Here is a 12026-nt window from a genome sequence, read left to right as displayed (position 1 = left end):
TACTAGGGGCAATTCAAAACAACCTTGACTGTAGTGGGTTCAGTAGTGGGTGATTTGTTCACCAGCTCGAGTGAAGAACAAAATCTGACAAATGGGCTGGTACAAGAGGTGTAGAGTACGCAAGGAGACTGCTTCACAGCAGTAATGGACTGAGTCTTTATCAAAGTGCGAACTTGCAATGAGTTCACTGCTCAGGTTACAATTCAAACTTGTTTGTCAATCCGTATTGTTGAAACTCTCTAGTAATAGAAAAATACGCGTACGCAATTGGTGATGATGTATTCTTTAGAAACGGTGGTGTTGGTGAATCGTGTCCAGGTGTATATCTACTAACATCATTCTCCTGTGCTCCATCGTCATTTGTGTATGCTAACTCTAGTACCATCTCTATGAGCAAATCTTTATCACCTTCATCAAGTGAATAAGGCAAATAGTTACTATGCAATAAAGTCATAGAGGTTATTTGTGTGTTTACTGCCACTTGCTCCTGCTTTGCTGAAATGCAAATCCGAATATCGCTACAATCATTATCTTCTCTAAACACTCAATGAATACGCTAGTTGGATAAAGACTCAGCATCCTCGTTCCAACTTCGTGGGCGGTTTGTCATGTGTAGGATTGCAAAAGTATATTCATCAGCCACGAATATGAGACTCGCATATTGCACTTCTTGTGTTGACAAATATTCCTCAACTGCATTACCTCATAACTTCTTTTTCTAGTAGAACACCACACATCTTGTGGCGACGGATCAATGCCTCGAATAAGCTCATGGGTAATCTCGTCAACACTTGGCACTCACATCTCAAGAAACATCCCTTGACGAAATCAATATCATTGACAGACAATTTCGTCATTTCTTCTTCCTTTCTAGCATGGCTATTCAATATGAAGTAGTCTTCATGTGTCTGTATTGAACAGTTATGCCTCATTCATAAATCAATTGGCTTTAAGTTGCAGAAAAGCTTTTGTATAAAGAAGTGTGGTGCGCGGTATGCGCTATTATCCCGAGGATATCAGCAACATCGAAATCTTAAACAGACAGAGAGAGAGACAAGGAGAGAGAAAATGTGAAAGTGAAAGATATGTTCAATCACCCATGGACAATGTCGAATGAAAAACAGCTGCAAGACAAACTTTTGTTCAAGATTTATACACTATAGAGCGTATAGACTAGAGGGAGAGTGTCAAATTGTTGTTGAGAATACTTCATTATATCATGAGAGAAAACCTTCTTACCTTTGTGGTTGAAAGGAACTTTTGTTTTCTTTTGATTCCGATCTCGGTTAAGTCGGCCTGATTCCGTCCACTTTGAACTTGAATATGTCCTTCTTTTTTCTCAATGCATTGGAATATAGTGAAGGGGAGGTGCGTCAAAAACAGATGCTTTTTTTTTTTTTTGGCTTTGCTCGGTCGAAGTGTCGAGTGAAATTCAAAATTTCCGTCTCGCGCGAGACAAAGACGAAGACGAGGACCAACCATCAACCACCAACTACGCCAACGAAAGTGGAGATATACTTTCAGTAAAACTGTTTGTGTAAAATTACGGATTAATTAGGAACAACTTTTTTGGTTTTTATTATTTTCTATTTTTTTTTTTTTTTTTTTGGGGTTTTTTGTGGTTCACATGAGAAATGAGTCATGTGATCCAGTAAAACACCACACTTTTTATATATATATCACAGTAGAATTATTTGAAAATTAACTGCCAATCTTGATCAATAGACTATTTTGACATACACTCTAATTGTGTACCGCTTTCGTATAAAGTGTAGTTTCTCTCATATAAAAGGTTATGGATTATATATTCATATACACAGACCAATCATTTTGAATTATTAAAGCGGGGTGAATAACTCTTTTTTTTTTTTTTTTTGCAGTGCGTTTTTAAAACACAAGCACAAAAACGTGATTAAATACAAAAAACTTCCATTCATCAGAGAGTACAGTACAGTACAAAATACTTGACAAGTATGTCGTTGTTGTGACACACCAGTGACAGAGATTTTTGTTGAAAAAATTTATATAACCGATATCCCACCAGTAGAAATCTTTTTCCACTTTTCTTCTTGTTCTTGTTCTTGTTCTTCTTCTTTTGTTCAACACTACATCATCTCAACAAACATGTACAAGACTCAATTGATCAAAAACAAACAACAATTGTTACAATTACAGGTGCAATTAAGATCTTTGTCTTCTACTGCCACTTGTTTGAAATTTGCTGAAATCCCATTGGCTCCACCTGACAAGATTTTAGGTATCACTGAAGCTTACAACAATGATTCTAATCCTAAAAAAATCAACTTGGGTGTTGGTGCTTATAGAGACAATTCAGGTAAACCAATTATATTCCCATCAGTTAAAAAAGCTGAAGAAATCTTGTTAAAGAAGGAAACTGAAAAGGAATATACTGCTATTATTGGTTCCAAAAACTTTCAATCAATTGTCAAAAATTTCATCTTTAACAACTCCAACAAAGATGCCAATGGTAAACAATTGATTGATGATGGTAGAGTTGTTACTTCCCAAACCATTTCCGGTACTGGTTCATTGAGAGTTATTGCTGATTTCTTGAACAGATTTTACTCCAACAAGAAAATCCTTGTCCCCAAACCAACTTGGGCCAATCATGTTGCTGTTTTCAAAGATGCTGGTTTGGAACCTGAATTTTACAATTACTATGAAACTAGTAAAAACGATTTGGATTATGAAAATTTGAAAAAATCATTGCAATCACAACCTGAAGGTTCAATTGTCTTGTTGCATGCTTGTTGCCATAATCCAACTGGTATGGACTTAACTAACGAGCAATGGGATGAAGTATTGCAAATTATTCAGGATAAGAAATTTTTCCCTCTTGTTGATATGGCTTATCAAGGTTTTGCTAGTGGTAAACCATATAACGATATCGAGTTGATTAGAAAATTGACTAAATTGGCTAATGAAAACAAGATTCCAACTTTTGCCTTGTGTCAATCATTTGCTAAAAACATGGGATTGTATGGTGAAAGAACCGGATCCATTTCGATTATTACTCCATCAGCTAAAGAATCAAAAGCTATTGAATCACAATTGAAGAAATTAATTAGACCAATTTATTCATCTCCACCAATCCATGGTTCCAAGATTGTTGAAGTTATATTTGATGAATCAAGTGGTTTGTTGCCCCAATGGTTGGAAGAATTGGATAAAGTTGTTGGAAGATTAAACAATGTGCGTCAAAAATTGTATGACAATTTGGATAAATCCAACTACAATTGGGACCACTTGTTGAAACAAAGAGGTATGTTTGTTTACACTGGATTGTCACCAGAACAAGTGATCAAATTGAGAAATGACTACAGTGTTTATGCTACTGAAGATGGTAGATTTAGTATTTCAGGAATTAATGATAACAATGTTGAGTATTTGGCCAATGCTATTAATGAAGTTGTCAAGGGAAATTAAAAGGGAAAGAATGGCCAAAGAATATAACAGGAACAAGGTTCGCTTAACTTTCTAGTTGGGTGGTTGTGGTATTGTTTTGCATAGGTTTGAAAAAGAAATAAATAATGTAAGAACGAAACTAGACAAACTCTATGTGATATCTCGTTAGTGCAAGCTGTAGATTACACCGGAATTTAACCTTGTAAAAGAGGTGAGCTAGTAGAGGTAGAAAAGTAAACTTAGACAAAGTGGGAGTGGAGGCTATAGAGTTTTAATTGCAAGCTTTAGGAAAGTAATACCAGACAACGCGATTGGAATTGGAACACCAAATATGGCACAGAAAAGAAAAAAATATAGACTTTGTAACCAAAAGAAGAACATCTATCATAACATTAGCTGAGTCATTTTATACATTGTGAGCCTGTGGTAGTTCCTGTTGAGGTTAAACTTATTGGTAAGTCTTGTGTATTTAATCCGAGCAGGTACTTTTCGAGTTCTTTACGTGTAGCTACCAGTTGACTGGATGTGAAACATGTATAAAACCCTTCATGAACAGGTAAGAGTTTTATACCTGAATCTCTTAGATTGATGATGTTTAGAATATGTTTTATATTAGCTAGACATAATCCTCTGTTCATTATAAATAGGTCTGGATAGATCGCCATGGGCATTGCATTATTAAGTATTTAAAAATCAAGTTCTAGAGATTTGAACCGTTTTAAAATGGTAAGCGATAAAACTACAGAAACCCCGCTCACCCAATCCACCAAAGAGTCTAGCTTGGCAATTGGTTTTCAACAGTTACTTGTTGATGTTTCCAAGTGAAAGAAAAATAATACAGATAAAAGGGGGTTCCTTCAAAAAGGTCTTTTACCCTCCCCCCCTCGCCCCTTTTTTCTTAATTTGGTCTTGGCCTGATTTTTCATTGTATGTTATAAATGGGTGTTTTTATTTTATTGTTGTTGTATTAATTTTTACTTTCTGTGCGCCGGAATTCAGAATGGTGGGGGGTGTGAGTTGAAGCGCGAATGTGGCATGGGAGGAATAATTAGGTCATCGCCCTGTCCATCGTACCCCTAGAACCGTAATCACATTTCACGTTTTTTTTTTTCTTTTTCTTCTCCAAGTGTCATTCCTGTCATATCAAAATCCGGAATTTCCACAACTGTCAGAAAAAGTGGTTGTTCTTTTCTAGAATGGCGTGTCATCAGGCGAGAATGAAGTCTAGGTCAACTATAGATGATGGTGTCTTTTAGATTGGTGTTGGTGCGTTCACTATATTTACTTGACATTCCTTTCTCCCCTGTAAGCCTCTCTCTCTCTCTCTCTTTTAATATAATCAAAGCTTCTTTTATAATAAGTGTGTACTACTTGTACTGCTTGTGCTACTTGTGCTACTTGTGCTACTTGTACTACTTGTAACTGTATCATAATGTAATGATCTGGTATGAAGTTATATACAGTACATCTAAAAACACGACCCAAAAGAGAGACAACAATAGCACACAACCCTTTTTTATTTTTTGTTTTCTAATCAAACCATAAACATCAAAACATCAATCCATCTGATATATACACCCCTGTATACACACACACACACCCACGCAGCTCACAACGCAACTGCTTGCTTTATATAGACCTGATAAGGCTATTATCCACTATTCAGTTATAGCGACTAACCATACCTCCTTATTTCCATGAGCATAACTAGTGAACAAAGGAGTCGAGAGCAAAACTCCTGCTCCAATGCCACAACAAATGACCACGTCAATGATGATTCGTCTGATTTTGCTTTTGATCAGACAATACTTGATGATACCAACAAGATATTAAAAGAATTGGAACGTAAATTGTCTATACTGTCATCGACTTCGTCACAACAAACAAACACCTCATCAGTCGTATACAACAACCAATACCTGGGCTTGGGTAAACAGAGGATACAGAGTCATGTGCTAAATACAATGATTCACCAAGATAATTACAACAGTGAGTATAGCGACCACGAAAAGAGTCAACGAATACACAATAGCATTTTCAATCCCAATGAATTATTTCAAGAACGGAGTCAATACACCAAATTTACCAAATTGGCACTGCATTATAATGATGATAGTATAGCTAAAATTACCCACTTGTCCAAACGAAGGGAAAGGAAAGGTAGTAATTCTGTCGTGAGGCAGAATTCACTAAATTTAACCAAGAATAGACTAGAAAAAGGATCACAATTATATTCATCAAATTACGATAACGATAGACAGCAAATTGATGACTTTTTGGGAGATGCGCAGGTGAATGACATATATGCATCAGACGAGGAAGCAGACAAAGAGGAAGGAATAGATGATGATGGTGATGACGACGACGAAGACGAAGATGAAGAATCAAGATTGGACTTTTATTACACTGCAAGCCATGATGGTGATGACGATGACGATAATGATGATTTTTTGGACACATTTGACGACGGCGACGGATCGGCATATCTGGATGACGAAACCGAGGGAAATAAGCGAAGGGGTCATCACGAATATGAGGAATATGACGGTGAGCTTGACCAAGACCAAGATGATCTTATAATACCGCCTTCGCCACCTAGATCTCCACCACGTGATCTAGATCCAAATAAACTATACGGACTTTACGACTTTTCGGGACCTGACCCTTCACATTGTTCGTTAACACGTGACGAACCAGTGCATTTACTCAACGATGAAGATAATTATTGGTGGTTGATCAAAAAATTAACCAAGGAGGAAAAAATAGCCAGGTATCAGCAAACAAATGATGCATCAGTAGACATTGATCTGGACAGAGAGGATGGCAAAATTGGATTTGTGCCTGCCGAGTGTCTAGAGACGCATGGAGAACGATTAGCACGATTGAATTGTCACAAGAATGAAGAAATGGAAAGGCTTGTAGAGAATGAACTACAATTGATTGATCGACAACCGAAAACAAAAAAGACAATCAAGACAGTCGCATTTGAAAACTTGGGTAATCTTATGGACAGTGACGACGAAGAGAAAGACGGTGAGGAGCAATGCGACAATCAACAGAGGAATGGGCATGGACACACCAGCATCACAAGCTGTACTTTCACTACCAGCAATGACGAGCATGATATACGGAAAATTCTTGAATTATACAATGTTGATTTAAACGAGTTGCAACCACCATCACAATTGCAAATTCAAGAGCCTGAAACATTGAGTGATGTCTATCCAATGGAAGCGCCATTGATTATAAATAAACGAAGTAATGGGGCATCGCGGTGAATAGTTGTTTGTATAGATGATTGTACCTAAAGCAATACAAACAAGAGGTTCGCTTATGTGTTTGTATGTGTAGATTGTTGCCACTACCTTCTCGCTTTGTCCCTAGAAAAAAGGTGAAACCTAATTCCGAGCATTTAAACACTTTAGTACATACACCCAGTATTCAACGTATATTACATAACTCAACGCATTCATTTGACAAAGATCTGTTTCCCACAAGACTTTATGCAATAGCTAGTTCAATTGTAACCCATTTTCACATTACGTCGTCAGAAGTCAAACCCACTCAAAAATGCAACCCTTAAATCTTGAGCAAGAGCTACAAAACTTTCAGCAACAAAAGTACCCCACATTAGAGCAAACAATAGCCAATAACCAACAAGTACTATCCAAGCGTAAACGATTTTTTACAACTGACTTGAAACAATCATTTCAACTACTTGAAATTGTCACTATTGTCCTAATTTATTTACGAGATTTGTCATTTTTCCAACTTTTCCTTCGCAGTACCATCCATTTCGCCATTTTGAGCATAAACCCTGATTACGTCAGTCGATATTATATGTTCTCCACCCATCATATCAAGACCATGATCAAGATGAGCTTTCGTGGTGTTGTGTTTATGAATTTGTATTGCTTTTTAACACATTTAATCTTTGGTGTCTATTCTAGAAGCCCTAGTAGTAGTCGAAGTGATGCTGGGGATGAAAGTCTGGGGTATTTATATGGTGGATTGACTGTACAATTTATTGGGGAAAGATTGCCCTATAATCGAGGGGAGTTGTTGGGATTAGATGTGGCTGTGTTTGTATTACAAATGATTCTTTTATATTTGCATGGTGTTGTTGGTAATGAGGAAGTATTTGAAGAAGGAGAAGACGAAGACGAAGAAGAAAGAGCCGGACAGGGTGAGGTATTGAATGGGAGGAATACGACTAGCCTTGGCGAAGGAAGGGCAACCGAGGATATAGGAAGGTCCTTGCTGCTGGTTCTGCTGTCACAGAGTGGTGCTGAGGATATACCATTAAGTGAATTGCTAAACAATGGACATCTTGATGATGAAGTGATTAATAAAGCTCGAATTGAAGGGGATGGTTATAACGGAAACGTGCAATTGATGACTATTGATTTACTTGATGGTGTTAAAAAGATGATGAATTTGAAGGTGAATATACAGGGTGCTGGAGAGAGTAGTGGGTTATCCACGTCTTCTTCAACATTGCCTGGCGCCTTTCCAAGAGTGTCTGGCTTGGTATGAATTGAAAAAATATAGAATGGATGTTTGCTCCTTGTTTAGTAAATAGATGTGAAACATTTGGTAGCATTTATCTCATCGGTTATATAGAGTTGAAAAAAAAAAAAACGAAAAGTTCAGCTCAGTTTGAGATCATCTCAATACCAACAGAACCCCCAGAACCCCCAGAACCCACAGAAAACCCATAGCTCCAATGTCTGATAATAACATAGTAGGTATAGAGTACAACAGGGTCACAAACACATCATCCACTGATTTTCCCGGTCACCAATCTTCAGGAGACTTTTCTTGGGATATCGAAAAGTTTAAAAAATCATTTGATATCAAGATCACCAATGTTAGTGAGCGTGTTGCAAACTTTGATTTAATCCATATAGACACATCAATAGCCAATGCATTCCGTCGTATAATGATTGCTGAAGTGCCATCAGTAGCTGTTGAAACAGTTTATTCATTTATGAATACATCAGTTATACAGGATGAGGTTTTGGCCCATAGAATCGGTTTAGTGCCATTGAAAGTTGATCCTGATTCCTTGACATGGGTGGATAAATCTGTTGATGAAAACGATCGTTATACTGAAGATAACACCATTGTATTGTCTTTGGATGTTACATGCACCAAGAACCCACATGCACCAAAAAACTCCACCAACCCTAATGAATTGTATCGAAATAGCAATGTTTATGCCAAAGACTTGAAATTTGAACCGCAAGGAAGTCAATTGGAAAAGTATAAAGACAATCCAGTAGTGCCCACTGATCCAAATATCCTCTTGGCTAAACTAAGACCAGGACAAGAGATTTCATTAAGAGCTCATTGTATATTAGGTGTTGGTGCTGACCATGCAAAATTTTCCCCCGTAGCAACAGCATCGTATAGGTTGTTACCAGTGATAGATATTAAAGAGCCAATAACTGGTGAATTGGCCAAAAAGTTTCAAAAATGTTTCCCACCCGGTGTGATTGAAATCGATTCAAAGGGAGAAGCATACGTTGCTGATGCAAGAAAAGATACTGTGTCAAGAGAAGTATTGAGGCATCCTGAATTCAATGGCAAGGTAAAGTTGGGCAGACAAAGAGATTACTTTATTTTCCAAGTTGAATCGACAGGAGCAATGCCACCAGAAGAGATTTTTTTCAAGTCGGTTAGAGTGTTGAAGAATAAGGCTGAGTATTTGAGAAAATGTCCAATCGGTCAATAGAAGCTTGATTTATACAAGTATCATCATGTATAGTTAGTAAAATAATAGAGGAAATACTTTGTGACATGGAAGTGTCGTAATATATATTTATACGACAAGAGGAAGCTTTTTGAACTTTTCTTTGTTTCTTTGTTCTGTTGATGCGGCAGAGGAGGGAGAACATGTGACAAGCCCAAAAAAAACCTAAACTAAAAGTGACAACAATAAGCGATGATAAAATAATATACAAACAAACAAGAAAAGACCCTTTTTGCAGAAAAGATTCCCGATACAAAGAAAGAAAGAAAGAAAAAACATTAATCGTCACACTACATTATATATATTCATTGTGGTATCTACATATATGTATCAGATACATTGGACATTTGGAGAGACATAGATCAAGAAATATACTACCACAGAAAGCCAATTTTTGCGTACAAGTCGTGTTTGAGTTAGACATTGAACAGATTTGTTCTTTTATTCGGACTTTCAACTGCTGCTGGCGTTTACTGATTTAGCACTCATTGTTTTTTGTAATCTTACAACGACACTTGAAAAAGCATAGAGCTGGCTTAGCAGATCAGCATAGTGCAGGATCAACTTATCACTAACGATGTCATCTACATTCACCAGACAGAGGTCTTCATCAATGAACTCACTCAATTCCAATCATTCATCATACTCAACTCCACAACCACAACCACAACCACCGCAACCTATCAGTCTGTTACTGCCCCAATCAAACACGTTACCACACATTGTATTACCGTCATTGACCACCCAGCAACAACAACAACAACCCCACCACACACTAGTGTCGAGACAGAACGCCTCACCTGGTTTAGTGTCATCATCATCGACAACAAACAACAACAACAACAACAACAAAGCGTTTGAACCACCGCCACCTCCACCAGCACCATCACCATCACATGCCACACAGCAGTCATTACCAATCAATCCACATGCAAATTCGATTTCGCCCACTTCTACATCTGGTAATGCAGCAACTACAGCAGCAGCAGCAGTAGCAGCAACCACAACAGCAGGCGCAGCAACTGGCAACAAAAGCGGTGTAATTTCAACACCAACACTATCTTCAGCAAACATCAATACTATACAAAATGTCGTACCAACACCAAGTTCGACCAGGAGTATGTCAATAGTGAGTCTAGAAAGAAGTGCTCGTAACTCAATTGTGTCAGTTGATGAAAATCTTCGATACCATGCACGTAATGATAGTTCCGCAAGTTTGGCATCACTTGGTCATGTGAGTCATAATACATTGACCATGACACCTGTCGGGAACTCCTTCAATGGGCAAAACAATAGACCTGATTACAACTTTGATCACAGTGGTTGTGACTCAAGAGTGAGATCTTCAAATGGGGGTAGTTCAGAAGGTATCAATCAGGGTTCAGCCGTAATGACAGATGATGAGTCTGAATATGACACAAACATGACCACCAGTAGTGGAGTCCCTCAATCTAGTGATACCTTACGAACCATTCCAACAACACCCATTCTTGGAGCTACATCGGGCAGCATGGCTTCCACACTAACATCAAGAAGTATGGCAAAAACTATGCATCGACCAAAGAGACGCAGTTTTAAAGATGAAGTTTCACTCCAGCACTTGAAAAACGATTTCAGGTTCAAGTTCCATGACATCTATACAACTCCAACCACGATACCAACATCCCCCGTGTCTTATCATCATACAAACTCACATATCTGTAGCTTAAACGCAAGTCCAACCTCGGAAAGTTTACATCATGGAGTTAAACATCATCACAATGACTCAACATTGGAGGATAATGTGCTTGCCAGCCCCAAGTTGAATCACGATACCGCTGGGAAACAAATAGAAAATCCCGAAATGAACACTACTCCTATTTCGTCATCTACAACTCTGTTCACCCCACCAGTGGCACCAACCAAGAAGTTGAAATCCACGAGTTTAATCCAACAATCACTTTACTTAAAACGGAAACTAGCATTCTCGAAAGATTTACAAATGGAGTTCAACAATGCCTACGATTTATCCAACAGTAACTCCACGGATATGGGATCGCCCAATAGTGCATTGCATTCACATTTGATTACAATGTCGCCACCTTTAAGTACGGCTTTATCTGAGGCTAAATTTTTCACCAATATTCCTTCGACATCGACCGTGGTGCCAAGAAGGAGATTGTCGTCGTCGCTCAATGACACAGAGAGCACAAGAAAACCCACCAGCGCGGGCGCTAGTGGCGTTACGCATGGAGACTCTGACGGAGCAAGGACTGCAAATGCTGATTTCAACCCGACTTCAACTGCTGATTTCAACCCGACTTCAACTGCTAGTAATCATATAAAACTGGATTTCAAAGTGCCTACACACGAGCACGATACATCAAGTGCAAATATTCCACCATTGACTCCATTGAGAGCCATGCAATCAGTCAAGGAACAAAATGATTTGATTACAAAATTGAACAAAAAGTGGAACAGGGCCATGATTAACAATAGCAGCAACAATATGGAAGGCGGCAACACCGACAAGGGTGACATCAACATTAAAGACGAAGGTAAAGACGCCGTCGCAAGTACCGATGGAATTTCATATAAAGAGGAAAAATCCAAGTTGGATGATGCAAATGGTTTGCAAATGATGCCAAATAAAAGAAAACGCTCCAGACGTGACTCATTTGATGTTGATGACGAACACAGTTTTGACGATTTCAATTACGACCATTATGATGGATGACAATTTGAATACTCTAAATGTTTTTTAAACGCTTTTGTATAATTTTTTGTTTTCACTTTGACATTATATATATTCAATTCAAGATGCTGTATAAATAGATACACAATATTCTTTAGGTTGAGTGTAATT

General features: G+C 38.0%; 6 protein-coding genes across 6 annotated transcripts; 5 read left to right on the top strand and 1 right to left on the bottom strand. All coding sequences in view use genetic code 12, as the record gives it.

Moving 5' to 3' along the window:
- Positions 1 to 698: 698 nt before the first annotated feature.
- Positions 699 to 932, bottom strand: CPAR2_206500 (uncharacterized protein; the record flags this gene model as incomplete). The annotated part of the gene is made up of 1 exon (XM_036809551.1): positions 699 to 932. One exon carries the CDS (start codon positions 930 to 932, stop codon positions 699 to 701), a length of 234 nt encoding a protein of 77 aa, XP_036666176.1.
- A 1192-nt stretch (positions 933 to 2124) lies between these two features.
- On the top strand, positions 2125 to 3447 carry AAT1 (aspartate transaminase; the record flags this gene model as incomplete). The annotated part of the gene is made up of 1 exon (XM_036809550.1): positions 2125 to 3447. One exon carries the CDS (start codon positions 2125 to 2127, stop codon positions 3445 to 3447), a length of 1323 nt encoding a protein of 440 aa, XP_036666175.1.
- A 1676-nt stretch (positions 3448 to 5123) lies between these two features.
- Positions 5124 to 6704, top strand: BUD14 (protein phosphatase regulator; the record flags this gene model as incomplete). The annotated part of the gene is made up of 1 exon (XM_036809549.1): positions 5124 to 6704. One exon carries the CDS (start codon positions 5124 to 5126, stop codon positions 6702 to 6704), a length of 1581 nt encoding a protein of 526 aa, XP_036666174.1.
- A 292-nt stretch (positions 6705 to 6996) lies between these two features.
- CPAR2_206470 (uncharacterized protein) lies at positions 6997 to 7962 on the top strand (the record flags this gene model as incomplete). Its single annotated transcript, XM_036809548.1, has 1 exon — positions 6997 to 7962. The coding sequence occupies one exon, from the start codon at positions 6997 to 6999 to the stop codon at positions 7960 to 7962; it is 966 nt and encodes a 321-aa protein (XP_036666173.1).
- Positions 7963 to 8152: 190 nt separating this feature from the next.
- Positions 8153 to 9163, top strand: RPC40 (DNA-directed RNA polymerase core subunit; the record flags this gene model as incomplete). Its single annotated transcript, XM_036809547.1, has 1 exon — positions 8153 to 9163. One exon carries the CDS (start codon positions 8153 to 8155, stop codon positions 9161 to 9163), a length of 1011 nt encoding a protein of 336 aa, XP_036666172.1.
- A 595-nt stretch (positions 9164 to 9758) lies between these two features.
- Positions 9759 to 11897, top strand: CPAR2_206450 (uncharacterized protein; the record flags this gene model as incomplete). The annotated part of the gene is made up of 1 exon (XM_036809544.1): positions 9759 to 11897. One exon carries the CDS (start codon positions 9759 to 9761, stop codon positions 11895 to 11897), a length of 2139 nt encoding a protein of 712 aa, XP_036666171.1.
- Positions 11898 to 12026: the final 129 nt, after the last annotated feature.

The sequence above is a fragment of the Candida parapsilosis genome, contig 005809 (assembly GCF_000182765.1).
Source record: "Candida parapsilosis strain CDC317 annotated contig 005809".
NCBI classification, from domain to species: domain Eukaryota; kingdom Fungi; phylum Ascomycota; class Pichiomycetes; order Serinales; family Debaryomycetaceae; genus Lodderomyces; species Lodderomyces parapsilosis.
Note: the sequence above shows the minus strand (reverse complement) of the source record. Positions and strands in the feature narration are given on the sequence as shown.